Here is a 16,901-nt window from a genome sequence, read left to right as displayed (position 1 = left end):
AATATTTCTCTTTCAACTAGAGACAATGGCTGTAAAAGGCAACAAACAATACCAACCTTCCAAAATTTAGCTTCATCTACTTGTATCTTCCTCTTCATCAACTGGAGTATACCATTCAGGTTGATGCTCCAAGTTGCTCCACCTGTAGTTCAATAGTAACTCTTCGTTGCAGAGAGCTCGTGTAGACACCAACACTAATAATGTCTTCAAAAGAGGCACCTCACATCCAGTATTTCTAAAGCTCCCATTTTTGAACCAACAACTTCCAAACCCCTTCAACTTTGAGTCTTCTAAATTCCTAAATGCAACATTTGGTATGTAAACTCGCATGTCCTTTTCTGTCAATGGGAAGTCATAAGGGCAAACCATAATGTTTGGGGCCACACCCTTGGCAGGGTGAGGGTGGTTGGCATAATGAGCAAAAGCTAATGGCTTTCTTCACTCGATAACATCACTGCCATAATTCACTTGTTTCTCATCACTCTGGATATTGATTGATACTGACTTTTGAAACAGTCAAGGCTGTTAAACAATCACATAGATTATGAACTATCCAAACACACATTAAACATTATTGCTCATAATCATTAAAAGCAAAATCAATACTTTATTTAGAGCATCACAAACTTATGAAAACACATACCTCCTATATTGGCATTTTCCATTTGAGCTATGACACCAAAATCTTCAATGTGAATGTGTCTCCAAGATGGTAGAAGAGGAAGTAGAAAAAGAAGTAGAAGAGGAGCTTATGAAAGCAAGTCCTTTTCTTATCACCACACACACTTTCTCATCATCCTCATACTAACACATATTAACCCTTTATATATATCCAACACTTAACCCTAAGGGGTTTTATTAAGCTTATTGGGTTAATGAGTATAATTAGTGGTGGACTATAATTTAATGGGCCAATTATAGTTTTAGAGTGCTCTCATGTGCCTCAAATACATTTATTAATTATTAACCATCCCATTATAGTAGTGAATAAATATTAGGCACATAGTTAATGATTGTGTTTATAGTATTAAGCTCATGATTATATTAGTCCACAATAATAATTCTAACAAAGGCATCCCACACCTCACATCTTTCATCCCCCAAACCCCAATATGGTTGGTTGCATGAGCTGTTGGGTATCCAGGAATGTATCGATAATAAGCAGGGGAGTAGATTAGACTGGGGTAGATGGCAACTTCAGCTTCACCATCTAAGAATAATCCTTGCCCTGCTTCCTTGTGAGGTATTTGAGAGGGTTTAATCTCAAGTGTGTAGCCCATAAGATCTTTGAGTTTTTGAGAAACTTCAGCACGTCTTAATGGCCTCTTTTCAGATACATCTGCACTGTATAAATCATTCTCAAATATCATTCCAACATTCTTTTCAATTAGAAGAAAGATACCAGAATCTCAACTAACAGTGTGCAAAGATTCTTGGACCATCAAAGGAAAGTACAAATGAATGGCCATATAGAACGTGCATGACTACTTGTAGAAACATCAAATGACTTCAATAGGAACTCACCCTGATGATTAGATGGAGAGTTATCCATATCAGTAGCAAAACTAAGATCATTTGGCTCCTTTTTCTTCTCAATATTTAGAAGAATTTCATCCATATACATGCAGAAGCTTTTCATTTGAGAATGAACATTTTCTTGGACTAGCTTCTCTTGATCGGAAAAAAGGGCTTACTAGCCATGTCTATGAACTCCTCTATATCTGCTTCTTCAGCATTCTTTCCCAAACGTTTGTAGCTGAAAATTACATATAAAATAAACAAAAATTAAGAAAATGAGATCTTGGCTTCGAATTCATGGGAACATAATTCTGTAATAGCATCTTTTAGATCTTGCTAGCAATATTCTCTTTTTTGTCTAAGTGTGTTTCTAATGAAAGGGTTGTCAACAAATACAATAGGAATTGCTATAGTTTGATAGTCCTCAAATATTGTAGGGTAGAAAAAAAAGAGTACATATGTTCCTAAGTTGATATGCTAATTAAAGATGAAGACAAACACTACTAATATTAATATCTAAGATTTACATCTTCATAACCTCTGATAATTCAACAAACCAAGTGTTATGCTAGATAATAGTTATGAATTCGTATATATATAAGAGATGCATTACTAACTTTCACTAATACAAAAACTGATAAATATAAAGATAACTGTTAACATAGATTTTCGTTAACTAAAATTAAGTAGCCTTTTAGTAATAAATATTCAACATAAATTAATAAATAACAAAATATATAATAATTTCAGATATTTTTACGTGGTTTTGTAGTTAAAATCTACCTATTCCACGAGTCATTCTTATTAGGGATATTTATTTGAGTACAAAATACACTCTAATTTTGAATAATAAAGATTCTCTCTCAATTTTTTTTCCGTCTCCTTTTTCATGGAATCTGCCCCTATTTATAGGAGTATAGGTTAGACAGTTGTTCATTTTGGGATATATTTAAATATAACTGTTCATAAAACGTGGACAATCCCTACATTTCATTTAAATCACATATGAGACAATACTAAATAACTACTAAGCCATTCTTTAGTTTTATCCTTTAGATGGTTATTATTGACGTGAAAGGTTATATCTTTTCTGATTTGAGTTATCTTCCTTATCCATCTTGATAAGAAAATATGCTAAGTGTTGGGAAGGTTCTCATCTTCCTATATTCTTTTTGTGATATTTGTAATGCGAGGTGATCTTTCTCACTGTATAAAATGCGAGGCATCTTGTGTTGATACACTCACTTTGCTCGGATGGATGAATATTCCTTTCTTTATCGGTATGTTCCGAGGCATGCATCTCGTTAATCTCAAATCAATAGTTACTATTCTTGTCTCGTTGTTGACTATAAAGTCAATGAATTTTGAATATTATCTATTTAACCTTTAATTAATAAACGAGTTATTTAATATCCATTTAATTATATCGAAGTATCATTTAGAATTGTTTCGTATTCCTTTTGTTGGACACGTGTCAACTTTTAAAGTGTAGCTGAATTTCGGGTATAACAATTGCCTCTTAATGGGTGCTATTAGTTTGTAAACACTTGTTCTTGAGCCAATACATAATCCGATTCATCAAAAAAAAAAAAATTAAAAAATATTATATTTTAAATTTCATTCATAATAAAAAAATAATTAATTTTAATATAAAATTAAAAAGATATTTAAAACCGCCCGCAGGCCTATTCCCTAATTATTAATATTTTTGTCATTATTCTCTCTCTCTCTCTCTTGTTTTTAAATCTCTCACCTTTTTATTTTATTTTTTCTTTAAAAAATCTCTTATTTTTTTTTTCACTCCATTTGCTTTTTTAAAATACTTTTGTTTTAAAAGTTTTTTTGTACATTTTTTTTACCATTTTTTCGATATTTTTATAATGAATTTTACTTGCTTTATTATTTTTTAGTTTTTCATTTTATTTGTTTATTAGTAAATATATAATAGTATAAAAATTTATACGAGCATACACATGATATTATATTTTTTTGTATTATTCTTCATCTTTTTGTCATAAATTTTTATTAGTTATTATATTATTATTTTTTTTAAATTTCTTTTGCTTATTAGTAGATAATAACGAAAAAAATCAAACAAGCTTATATTTAGACAGGACGACTGATGATCTTACTTTTAATATACGAACTTATACTACACTATGTTCTTGTTTAAACATATTTTTTTTAATAATTGTTTAAACATAATTAATGAAAGTAAGATATATAATTATAACTCATAAGTTTTGATGGGTATTACGTGCCTCTTGGCATATACTTTACGACTAGTATACATATTGATTGATTACCTAACATTCCCGCTAAGTATTTTTTTTTTCCTTTAAGTATTACCACATTCAACTATTGTCCTTTGAAAATTTTCGTTGGTAAAAATCCCCCGAACTAGTCCTTTTCTAGAGTTTTGGCCCTTTAGTTACACGTGGCCAAAAGACTACTTATGTGATACTTTTGGAGTTTAGGTGGTAGCGTCACCTCAGCGCTACGCGCGTATAATTAAAAAATTACAAATAATTTTTACTAATATGAAAAATTCAGAAAACAAAATTTGAATGTAGTAATATTTGAAGGGGGAATCCTATTTATTCTATCCTTTAACTATATATATTAATATACTTATGTATGAAAATACTTCTTAATGGAATGATTAATTAATAAAGTGTTAAGATATTGTTACAAAATATATGTTGTATACATAAGATGTTAGACTTTTATTTGGGCTTACATTAAATTTTATTGGTTTTATTAAAACTTCGGTTGATTGGATAGTTCTTTGCTGTGTTAGCCCATGTTGTTGGTGATCAATTGTTAATGGGCTTAGCATCTGTGTGTAAAGTCTAGGTGAAGCAGAAGTGTGGGCTTTTCTAGTTGACTGAAGCCTTTGATGAGCAGGCCCAGCCCAACTAGGGTTTTGTAGCTAAGTCCCCTCCCTAACTCTATAAATACATATTGTCTCATCACAATTATATACCTTTTGATAATCAGATAAATAAACTGCTTCTGATTTAGAGATCTAGAAAGGAAGATTTAGTTGATAGTATTGCACTATCAAAGTGGAGTAACTGCTGTGGATCAAACAGAGATAATTGCTATGGATCAATCAGATACACATACCTAACTATTATATCTTATTATTGTGTTCTATGTTATATACAAATAGATCTTGGGTTTATTATTAATTTTTCTAACATGTGGTATCAGATTGCCTATTGTATATAATTTATAACCTATAATTAGTATAATTAATTTTTATATGTTAATTATCTAAAATTACATATCAATTTCGTTATTATTTTATGTTCAATTTTTTGTTTTTAAATCTTAAAACTTTAGGGGTTTTATTGATCGTTAAATTCTCTTTCAATTGATATATTATATGCATGAAATCATTATGTATATTATGAGAATTTTAAGTTTAAAGTTTTAGGGTTTATATAATTATAATATGAAATTATAATTTGTGTGTTTTGATATTATTGTTTTTGATCTAAAATTGATTATAGATATCTCATTATCAATTGTTTATCAACCTTCTTACACCATTTATTTCGTGTTTCAATCGAGAATTGATATCACAATCAATTTTTTTTTAAGTTCTTAATTTTCGGATTGGGTTTGCCATGAAATCTAGAGATTTAATCTTTAATACCCGAAATTAGTAGCATAGATCAATTAGAAATTCCATCCCGAGCAAAACCCATCAAGAATCGTGTGTTTTCGTCGTTTTTTTGGCCGGAAAATGGGACAGACCCGACTGGGGCCGACCGGGTCGCGTGACCCGCATCCGACCCGCTGGAGGTTGAAGAAGACCGTCCCAGCAGCAACGCCCACTCGCGCAGGAGGCGCGTGGGGGCGCGTGAGGCCTCCTGGAATGTCGTTTTTCGACGTTATTTTTTCAGCGTGCTTAAAATTAAATTTCTAATTTTTCTATGATTTTTAATTAATTTTTTGACTCCGTTTAATAATTATTATTATTTTAATGATAATTATGTAGTTAAAAAATTATACAAAATAATTTTTGATGATTTTTCGAAATCTGTCGATCATAGAAATTTTTTTTTGAGTTTCTTCTCGTTCCATATGACATAGTCACTCTCTTGTTTAATTTATCTTGACTATGTAATCTCCACCAATTTTCTTATATTCACATCTTTTAATTATTTGTTGTTCTAAATTTATAAAACTTGATTGTTTGATACAAAAATAATGTGTTATGGTGGACACTTTATTTTTTGATTATCAATATAATAAAAGCAATTATATATCTCTTTTAGAAATTTGGTTGAAAATTATTAATTTTCAATGACTATTTTATCACCAAATTTCACATGTTGAAGAAAATATTATATCTTTTGGTTGACTATATGTGTAATTACTTGCCCAAAGGTAGTATTTACATATATTAGTTCACATTCCATGAAGTGAGTTAATATTAAATGTATATATTTTAATTATTTGCCCAAAGGTAATAATTTAAATATATAAATTTATTATTAGTTTTTTTGCTTGAATTAATACATATTTTTAAGAAATTTATTTGCCCAAAGGTAATAAAATTCTTAAATGATATGTATTTTTTTCTTTGTTGTTAACTTCATGAAGGTAGATCATGTGTGTGTTATATTCTCACCCCAAAGGGGAGTTTATAATGACCAGTTGACTCTACAATATTTTCTAATGCATTGCTCATATTGCTTATTCAAGTTTTAATTTTTTGGATTTTTCGGTCTTCTTTCTGCGAACAACAATAACGTTTTTATCTGAATTCTGAATGTTTCCAACTTTAAGACATGGAAACGAGATGTGAAAATTACTTTAGGCATAATAGATTTGGACTTATGCCTTCGAGAAGAAAAACCTGCTGATCTTACTGACTCCAGTACAACTGCCCAGAGAACTCATCATGCACAATGGGAAAAGTCAAGTCGTCTTAGTCTTCTTACTATGAAAAGATCCATTCCTGAACATCTATTGAGTGGTTTGCCAGACACTACAAATGCCAAAGAGTTTTTCAATGTTGTAGAAAAACTATATGACACTGGTGAAAACGCTGAAGCTGGACATCTTATGGATGAAATGACAACCATTAAGTATGAGGAATTAAAAGGAGTGCGAGATTTTATTCTGCAATTTTTAATGTTCAGTCCAAGTTGAAAGATCATAATATTCCTCTTCCTGACTTTTACACCATTCTTCAAGTTCTTCATGAACTTCTTACTTCTTTTAGCTTTACCAAGACAACCTAAACACTTATAGTAAAATATGGAGTGTTAGTAACCTTATTTCTCAGTATATAGTTGAAACAAGCAAGCTAATAGAATGAGAAGAATGAATCTTCTCACTTTGTTTCTCAACTCAAGCCCAACAAAGGATAAAGAAAATATGAAAAGAAGCAACCACAACCAGGGGCTAAGGGATCTCAGAAAGCCAAGTGAGAGGGAGTCAATGCTTACAGTGGACACTTATATTGGAGTTGACGTTATTTATGTTGGCACATTAATTCATGAATTACAGTTTAGTGTTCAGATTGTTTTGAACAGTACTTTATTGATTCCTACTTTTAAAGTAATTCAGTTTCGCTTCCGCTTTTAGTTAAACAATAATTTTCTTTTCCTTTTGCCAATTATAGTGTTGACATTATGTTTGACTCTGAATAATTGGAAACTGTTTTTACTCTGATATTCTTTTCAAATTATCATTGACTTCCTTAGCTTCTTTTTTTCAATGCTGTGAATATTGTGGGTAAGAAATCTTATATTAAGATAACATCCTTATTATTATGGCACGATATATCGGGTCATATTTCTAAACAAAAAATGATCGATTCCTTCTAGCTAAAATTCTTCCTCCTGTTGATGTTTCTGGTTGGAATACTTGTGTTGATTGTACTTGTGAAAAATTGACTAAAATAAGAAAGTAGACTGCTATCTATAGTCACTCTTTATAAGAGATTATCCACACTGACATTAGTGGACCTTATTCCACCACGTTGTGCAGAAACAAGTATTTATCACTTTTAAAAATAATTTTTCTCTATATGGCTTCACTTGATTCAAGAAAAATCCAACGCTCTTGATAAAGTTAAAATCTTTCGAAATGTTCTTGAGAAACAATTAGGAAGAATCATCAAAGTTGTTCATTCTGATCGTGGAGGAGAATATTATGGTCGTTATACAGAATCTGGACAACACATGGGGTTTTTTGCAGAGTACTTACAAGAAAATGATATAGTTGCTCAATACACTATGCCTGGTTCACCTGAGCAAAATGGCGTTGCTGAAAGGAGAAATCGCACTCTCATGGATATGGTTAGAAGTATGATGAGTAGAACAAATCTTCCAGAGTTTTTATGGGGTGAAGCACTTATGACTGCAACTTATATTTTAAATCATGTTCCCAGTAAATCTGTTCCCAAGACTCCTTTTGAGTTGTGGACTGGGCGGAAGCCTAGTCTGAATCATCTTCGTGTATGGGGTTGTCCAGCTGAAGTAAAGATTTATGATCCTAATTTGAAAAAGTTAGATCCGAGAACAAATCTTTGTTATTTCATTGGTTATCCAATGCACTCAAAAGGCTATCGCTTTTACTGTCCTACTCGTGGTACGCGAATTGTTGAATCTCAGGCTGCTAAGTTTCTGGAATTTGATGTTGCTGAAAATATTCCTTCAACATCTCTTGAAATGGGGGAGTCATTTAAAGGAATTTGTATTCCTATGTCATTTTCAAGAGATGATAATAGTAGTCTCTATCCTACTCCAGTTGGTAATGCTCCCATTGTTGATGAATACATTGCTCCCGATATCGAAGATGATGAAGGTCCTATTATTGATGAAGGGCCTATTAATGATGAAGCTCCTATTGTTAATGAGAATCCTGTTATTGAAGAAATTCCAGTTGTGAAAGATGTTATTCAAAACAATGATCAACAAAGAGAAGTTATTCCAGAAGTACCTCCTCTAAGAAGATCTCAGAGACAAAAGAAGTCAACAAAGTGTCATGATAATTTTGTTTATCTTGGAGAAGGAGAATATGATATTGATCATTTTGTGGATCCTGTCACTTTTAGTGAAGCACTTAATAGTCCACAATCTTCAAAATGGTCAGCAGCTACGGATGATGAGATCGACTTCATGAAGAAAAATGGTGTATGGGAGCTAGTTTTATTACCTGATGGTTTTAAACCAATAGGTTGTAAGTGGATTTTAAAGGCTAAAAGGGATAAAAAGGGACAGATTGAAAGGTTTAAAGCGTGTTTAGTGGCTAAAGGCTTTACTCAAAGAGAAGGTATTGATTACACTCAAAATTTTCTCACCTGTTACCACTAAAGATTCATTCAGAATTATTATGGATTTAGTTGTGCACTCTGATTCAGAGTTGCATCAAATGATTGTTAAAACTGTTGTTCTGAATGGAGAATTGAGTGAGCAAGTCTATATGTCTCAATTTGAAGGCTTCGAGGAAAATGGAAATGACAACTTGTTTTGCAAGTTAAAACGATCCATTTATGGTCTCAAACAGGCATCTCACCAGTGGTACTTGAAGTTTGATAAGGTTGTGACACTGTTGGGTTTCATCGAGAACAAGTTTGACTAGTGTATTTATATGAAGATCAGTGGGAGTCATCATATTTTTTCTTGTTCTTTATGTAGATGATATTTTACTTGCCAGCAGTGATTTGTCATTACTAAATGAGACCAAAAAATTTTCTGTCTTCCAATTTTGATATGAAAGATCTTGGAGAGGCATCCTATGTTTTGGGGATTGAGATTCATCATGATAAGAATTGAAAATTTCTTGGCTTACCTCAAGAAGCTTACAATAATCGTGTGCTCAAAAGGTTCAACATGGATTTGTGTAAAGCTGGTTTCGTTCCTATTTTGAAAGGGACAAATTTACTAAGCAACATTGTCCTAAGAACGACTTAAAAAGAGAAGCAATGAAGAATATCCCATATGCAAGTGCAGTAGGGAGTTTGATGTATGCTTAGGTTTGCACTAGACCTGATATTGCTTTCATGGTCGATGTTCTTAGGAGATATTTATCTGATCCTGGCCATGATCATTGGGTTGCAGCCAATAAAGTTTTGAGATATTTGCATAGAACGAAGAGTTTTATGCTTGTGTATAAGCATGTCAACAATCTTTAAGTTGTTGGTTATTCAGATTCAGAGTTTGGTGGTTATGTAGATGATTTAAAGTCAACTTCTGGCTATATTTTCACTTTTGTTGGTGCTGCTATTTCTTGAAAAAGTGTTAAATAGACTTTAATCGTATCATCTACTATGTATGTTAAATTTGTTGCATGTTATGGGGCATCTTTGCAAGCTTTATGGTTAAAGAATTTGATTTTAGAGATACGACTAGTTGATCCTATTTCCTCTCCTATACTAATCTATTGTGATAATAGTATTGTTGTTTTCTTTTCAAAGAATAATGAGATTAGTAGTGCTTCCCAATATAAGGAAATAAAGTATCTCACTATTAAAGACTTGGTTAAGAAAGGAGATATTGTGATAGAATATTGAAAGACCAAGTTGATGTTTGCAGATCCTCTAACCAAAGGATTAAGTGCCATATTGTTTGATAAACATGTTTTTGATATAGGCATTTTATAATCTTTTGCTCCTTTGGGTTAGTGGGAGTTTCTTGCTTTATCTTTTGAGATTACATTTATATGTAATTTACTTGTTGATGTTATGAACTACTTTGTGGGCCAATACTTTTTTGATTATTGGATGTTTATGCTTTCAGTTAGGCTTTGTTATATTCTCGAGAATAATTGAATTGAAAGCATGTAGTTCATATCTTGTTGTGATCATTGTATTTTAAGTATATTTACTAAAAGACAATGATATTTTGTTGGCTTAATGTTTTAAGCAAGTTTAATGACACTTACTTATTTATTAAGTAGTGTATGTTTAATTTCACTGGCTTATTTTATTAAGCATCACGGTATCAGTGAAATTGAGGACTGATAAGGATATTATGTTATTTTAAATTGATCACATGTTGAACATAATTCCTTACCACACTACTAGACTTATTGACCATGTCGATTTAATACTTTGGTATTTGTGATTATGAATGTCTTTTGTTGAGTTAAAAACAATATGATTGTCATAGTTCATTATCAAAGGTTAAATTGGACCGGTATGTTGAGATGCTATCAGAGAACTATCATTTTTTAAAGTGGCCACAAATGTTTTCCTATTGTTCAACCCATGAGTCGTTTTCAAACAAAATTATTTTGATATATAATATATATGTATTGAAATCAATGTAGCCCAAGTGGGAGAATGTTAGACTTTTATTTGGGCTTACATTAAATTTTATTAGTTTTATTAAAACTTGGGTTGATTGGATAGTTCTTTGCTGTGTTAGCCCATGTTGTTGGTGATCAATTGTTAATGGGCTTAGCATCTGTGTGTAAAGTCTAGGTGAAGCAGAAGTGTGGGCTTTTCTAGTTGACTGAAGCCTTTGATGAGCAGGCCCAACCCAACTAGGGTTTTGTAGCTAAGTCCCATCCCTAACTCTATAAATACATATTATCTCATCACAATTGTATACCTTTTGATAATCAGATAAATAAACTGCTTCTGATTTAGAGATCTAGGGAGGAAGACTTAGTTGATAGTATTGCACTATCAAACTGGAGTAACTGCTGTGGATCAAATAGAGATAATTGCTATGGATCAATCAGGTACACATACCTAACTATTATTTTTATTATTGTGTTCTATGTTATATAGAAATAGATCTTGTGTTTATTATTAATTTTTCTAACCTAAGATACATATTTGTTAGAAAAGGAATAAACTGCAATGCAAGCATGCGAAGGGAAGGCTGTACAAGGCACAAGTGTGCTTGTACTATAAAAAGTGCAACATTTTTTTTGAAAGGGAAAAGTGCAACATATTTGAGAATGTGATTTTACAATTTTATATATACATGATGAAGTACTTCATCAAGATTCAAATGCTAAGATCCTCCCACCAATAATAAAAATAGTAATAATAACTTAATATTAAATCATATATATCCCAATGTATATATTAGTAATAGTGTAGACATATAGATATAGGTTTCCTTTGAAGTCCAAATCTTGGTGGGGATACTAATTATTAACTCTAAATGTGGCAATGCACATGTTAGAGTCACAACACAACATAACATTAAATAATGTGTATCAAACATCATATATATATAAATATATGTATATATAGTAATGGCGTGGCACATTGTCTTCCACATTCAAAGTCTATCCGACATTGAACTCAAAATCATTCTTTTCATACTTTGAACACCACATTTTTAAACTATACATGTTCAACCAAGATAGGATCATATTTATTCTATTTTTATACTATTACTATATATAAGACAAAAAGATAATAATGACATAAGTCAGATTCAATAAGATAAGTTATTACAGCTAAAGAAGCTTATGATTGGTTCATTGGGTAAATCTTTAGACTTAAGGCCATAATGAAAAATGAAAACTTGGTAAATTTGCTTTGTGTATGAATCTTTAGTTTGTAATTAAGTTAATTGACATTTTTTTTTTGTTTCTTCAATCTTTGACTGATTGTTTTGGTAACTATCATAATTTCTATGTGATTTTACAGCTCAAGGCTGTTTCATTCTTTAAAGTGAAAAGACAAAAAGTTCAAAAATCCATTTACATTACAAAAAGCAGAAAGAAAAAAGGGGTCACTCACTGAAGACAACTAACAGAATTTAGTGTCAATTATTATGCTAGTTTCCCCAAAAACACTGTACTAAAGAAACAAAAAAAGAAAGAAAAGGCCTTCATTTTTTCTTGCAAATAAAAAATGAAAATCACTTTTGGAAAAGAAAAAAAAAACCAATCAATCTCTATTTCTTTATATGTATCTCTCTCTCTTAAGATATTGAGTTTCTCCACCTTCTAGGAGTCTTTTTGGTCTGCTGATCTGCAGCTGTTGTAGGGAGCTGAGAACCAATTTCATGGTTCTCAATGTGTGTCATCTTTGTAAGTTTACCAAGTTTCTTCCATCCACTTGTCCAAGCAGATCCTTGTTTTTGTTTTGACATCTTTTCGAACTGTCGTTGAAGGGTATCCATGTCGTTTTGGAGTTCAGCATACTTGGCTTTAACAGTCTCCAGCTCAAACTTTAGTGTGTTAATGTCTTTTTTGGCAGTAGCCCATCCTTCTTGAAATGATTGTGGGGTCCCTTCAAGTAGACTTTTTCTGTTTGAGACCATTGGTTGGAACTGGGACTCTCCTGCAGCCTCTTTCAGTGTAGTATTGGATAAGGCATTACTTATCTTGACCTGTTCTGAGAAGAGTACTTGGACTACTACTCTCAATGGAAGCCTTTCGTTCTGAGCAGCGTGCATACAAGCATCGATCGATAGCTTTTGACAATCCATTACTCGACAAAGTCTCTTCCTTTCATGCTCAGAGAGTGTTGGATGAGCCTGTTGAGTTCACAATTTTGATTTTGAGTTATATAAAGTTTCTGAGCTAAACAAAACATTTCCCAGATGCTAACTCAATTGATGACAAAAACCCAAAAAGGATACATGAAATCTTATTGGAAATTTACAATGCAGCTCCATTTGTTTGCTAAGAATTTTTCTTTGAAAAAAGGGTATTGGCCAGCAATGTTTTTTGCATATAGTTTTGATCACTCTTCATAAAAAAGGGCATTGACAAAAATTGCATGAAATGAGAGAGTGAATTTTACCTTAAGATAGGAATCTATTGCCCTATAAAGGCCATCATCACATGTCCTTGCAGATTCAGGCAAAGCTTCAGCCAGTACCTGAAACTTAGTGAGAGAGAGGTTTCTGTCTCTAGACACCTCAGTAAGGTAACTATCAACAAGCCTAGATACTCTCATCTTGGCATTAGGACCAGCAAGAGCAGCTCTTTGGCTTGCATCATACATGTGTTTATCTGAAAATGATTGCCTGCTTGGACTTGAACCTTCAGTCTGTTCTTGAACCAGAAAATGCTCTAAAAGTCTTTGAACAAGATCAACATCAAACATAGTCTCTCCTTTGTTGAAATTAGGAATCAAAAGATCAGCCAAAGTGGCTTGCTCAAACTGCATTCCCACTCTCTTCTCCAACTCAGTCACCAAAGCCGGTGCCACTTTCAACATGTTTGCCATTCTCAGCAGCCTAAGAAGGAAGCTGCAGGAGACACTGTCCTTCTGCGGCGGTATAATACTAATCAAGCTCTCAATTATCATCCGTTGATCTTTTGCCTGCACCGTTGGGATGTCTTCTTTAGTCCCTGCGAGAATCATATGAAGCCCGCCTTTCCAACTGGCAGCTCCACTGCTACTAGTGTTGCTGTTGCTGCTGTGGCTGCCTTCATCTCCAACTACAAATCCATCTTCACTTATCAAACCCGGTAGCCATTTAGATGCATAATGCATTATTGCAGCTCCAATAAGCTCAAATCTCATACCCTTTACTTTAATTGCAGTAATGACTCTAACAAAATGATCAATCCTTAGAATTGAAGCATCTTCAAACCACCAATCAGGAGGAACTTGTTGCTGACCCCTACTCGGGCTAGATTCGTTCCTTTCATTCCATTTCGGGCTTGAAACACTCTGGTGTTTCCCAGTATAAGCCCATCTAATCCCTTTAGGATTAGCACAAGCCTTCCAAGCAATAGACTCACTACATCTTCTCACAATTTGAAGATTCTCAGCCCAAGGAGAGAGCTTCTCACAACTCTTCAAAACAACAATGGAATCTCTCCATGAAGACAAAACAACATAACTCAGAAAAGCTTCTGTCTTGAATATAAGATTGCCTTCTTCTAAATCCTCAGTCATTTCAAGATACTCCGCGCCACAACGAAGGCCGGATATGTTAGCAGCCGTTAGATCAACAGCTACTCCATAACAAAACTTTGCTGCTAGCTCAAAAGCTTCAGCCCCTCCAGGAATATCATCAAGAACAACCTTACTCATATCCGGGTCCCGGGTTTCATATATAATTCTATTCATCTTTCCACTCCTTGCAAGAAGGGGATACTTAAAAAACCAAAAAACAAACCACAATTCAGAACAATTCACAGAATTTCAAGTCTTGTTTTTAATAAAGTTAAGGAAATTTTGTACCTTGTGCAAATGAAAACAAACATCTCCAACTTGAACAAGCAAATCACTGGGAATATCAGTAGCCACATACCTTATTACATAAGAAAAGAAAAGTTCATTATCTCAAATGGGGTTTTCATAACATTCCAACCATGGCAGAATTCAACCTCCAAAAACCATAAAAATGAAAAATGATACATACCAGTCACGTCCACGTTGCTCAAACCCATCAGTTTTAACACCATGTTTGCTTGAGCTAAGAACTCCATTCCCATACTCACGTTCAGCAACTGACTCACTTTCAGATTCCCACATGATGATGGTAATAACCAAAAATCCTGGAAAATCTGAGGTGGGTTTTCTTTCTTCTCAACTCAGACTGAAAATTCAGAGCAAATATATAAAAAAAAAACAGAGAAAAATTAAATTTTGAAAGAACATAAAATAAAAAAGTCCCACATGGGATGCTTAGAATAATCTTCAAGTGTCGGCTTTAAAAACTGATTTTTCATTTTTGAAGAGCTTAAAATAATAATACAGGCTGTGAAGTAATGGGCATACTTGTTCTACTTACTTACTGTTGTATATTTGGATCATTTCATTTCATTTCTATTCTCATTTTTATTTTTTAACATTAGAAAAAAGGGAAAAGAGAAAATTTTGTAATGGAGTGAGTTGAATTAAAATGGTGAAAATATTATTTAGAAGAAAGAAATTAGGAGGAAGGAAAGTGGTGCTTTATGGAGCGTGATTGTTGTTGTTTTGTGTAAAAGCAACGTGTTCTGGTCCCGGCTGTTTTGATGTTGTTGTTATTATTATCAATTTGTAGAATTTTGGGTTGGATTTTGTTTGGGGTTCACTTACACTTACATTACATATAACAATTAATTATTATAAATATTATTCTCTAGGAAAACTAGAAAATTAAATGCAACTTTTACTTATTATTATTATTATTATTCTCTTAATTAACTCAATATTTCATCATCCATTATTGTCGATCAATTTTGGGATTTCAAACATTTTAATTGGCTGTTACTGTCTTCAAGTTTGGGATTTAATTTCAAACATTTTAGTTTAAGATCAAAATTATAAGAATTAAAATGAGATAAAGACTAAAAAAGCTATGAATAAGTAAAGAAAAGCTTTAAAAGCTTAACACTGTTATCATTATGTTTAATGTCTAGACTCTAGTAGGGAGGAAAGAAATACAAAAATAAATTTGAATGAAAAAAAAAAAAGAAAATATATGTTGTTTGATCAGCAATAGAAAATAATAACAAATTATTTTAGGAAAATGAACAAAATACAACCTATGGAACATATTTGCAATGAATATTAGTGGGTTTTTTAGAAAAAAAATTCCAAGGGCATAACTCTCCAAAATCATAGTTTAGAAGATTTTATTTGCATACTTACACACTATGGGATAGTGTGTGAGTTAAAGGTGGCTTCTTTAGAAAGGAGGTGGCTTCTTTAGAAAGGAGTAGTGCTGTAAATACAAACCAAATATTGTGATATGACACAAATTGACACTAGTTTCGGTAGTATGAGCACGACTAGACACGAAAAAATATAAATTTGGACACGATACAATATGATGCTATACATTAGTACGACACGACATTAAAAATATGTATTTAAGCACGACACGATACGACAAGTACAAATGACACGATACGTAATCACGAATAGACTAGCCCGAAAGACGAAACAAGCCCAAAAAGCACAAAGCATATTAAAAAATACTATAATTTAATAATAATAACAATAAATAATATATATTTATTAATTATAAATAAATTAAACTAATAATAAAACTTAAATGCATATAGTATAGTTTTATAATTAAAATTAGAAATTAAAAAGATATATTTATTTATAAAGTATGAAATAAAAATTTGAGTTTGAATATTTATAAGTAAAATATTAAAATTTTAATAATTTTTAATATGAATATGTGTAAACTATTATTGAAAAATTATATCTATAATTAAATTTTTAAATAATATATATTTTAATAATTAACTCATTACTTGTAAAAATAAATATAAAAAAGTAAAACATGAAGTCGACCCTGAATATAAAAATGGGCTGACCTATTTAAGAAAATTGGATTATTTGCACGAGTAAAGCACTCTACAACACGAAAACATTGGGCTTACGAGTTGTACTGGGTGTACTCTTTAGATATGTTAGCACGATACGACATGACTTATATTTTTTTTAAGGTTTTACACCACATACTGAAATTTTTAACTTTTTT

General features: G+C 32.0%; 1 protein-coding gene across 4 annotated transcripts; it reads right to left on the bottom strand.

The window, feature by feature from the left end:
• Window positions 1–12,138: 12,138 nt before the first annotated feature.
• On the bottom strand, window positions 12,139–15,398 carry LOC115725303 (root phototropism protein 3). Of its 4 annotated transcripts, none has more exons than XM_061117465.1 (5): window positions 15,214–15,398; window positions 14,838–15,014; window positions 14,657–14,726; window positions 13,262–14,569; window positions 12,139–12,992 (listed from the first exon to the last, which is right to left on the bottom strand). In XM_061117465.1, the coding sequence occupies exons 2-5, from the start codon at window positions 14,948–14,950 to the stop codon at window positions 12,435–12,437; spliced, it is 2,049 nt and encodes a 682-aa protein (XP_060973448.1). In that variant the 5' UTR covers window positions 14,951–15,014; window positions 15,214–15,398; the 3' UTR covers window positions 12,139–12,434. The 4 variants fall into 4 exon arrangements, with proteins under 4 accessions (XP_060973448.1, XP_030510629.2, XP_060973450.1 ...); XM_030654769.2 differs by having other exon boundaries at window positions 15,210–15,338; XM_061117467.1 differs by having other exon boundaries at window positions 15,197–15,216.
• Window positions 15,399–16,901: the final 1,503 nt, after the last annotated feature.

The sequence above is a fragment of the Cannabis sativa genome, chromosome 6 (assembly GCF_029168945.1).
Source record: "Cannabis sativa cultivar Pink pepper isolate KNU-18-1 chromosome 6, ASM2916894v1, whole genome shotgun sequence".
Classification (NCBI taxonomy): domain Eukaryota; kingdom Viridiplantae; phylum Streptophyta; class Magnoliopsida; order Rosales; family Cannabaceae; genus Cannabis; species Cannabis sativa.
Note: the sequence above shows the minus strand (reverse complement) of the source record. Positions and strands in the feature narration are given on the sequence as shown.

What these genes read in the sequence shown, in the direction of transcription:
- LOC115725303 (XM_061117465.1), bottom strand. Translation starts at nt 14,950, where the DNA reads ATGTGGGAATCTGAAAGTGAGTCAGTTGCTGAACGTGAGTATGGGAAT. An exon ending in TTTGTTTTCATTTGCACAAG is followed by an intron (nt 14,570 to 14,656) that starts GTACAAAATTTC and finishes TGGTTTTTTAAG; the next exon opens with TATCCCCTTCTTGCAAGGAG. An exon ending in CAATAGATTCCTATCTTAAG is followed by an intron (nt 12,993 to 13,261) that starts GTAAAATTCACT and finishes TGAACTCAACAG; the next exon opens with GCTCATCCAACACTCTCTGA.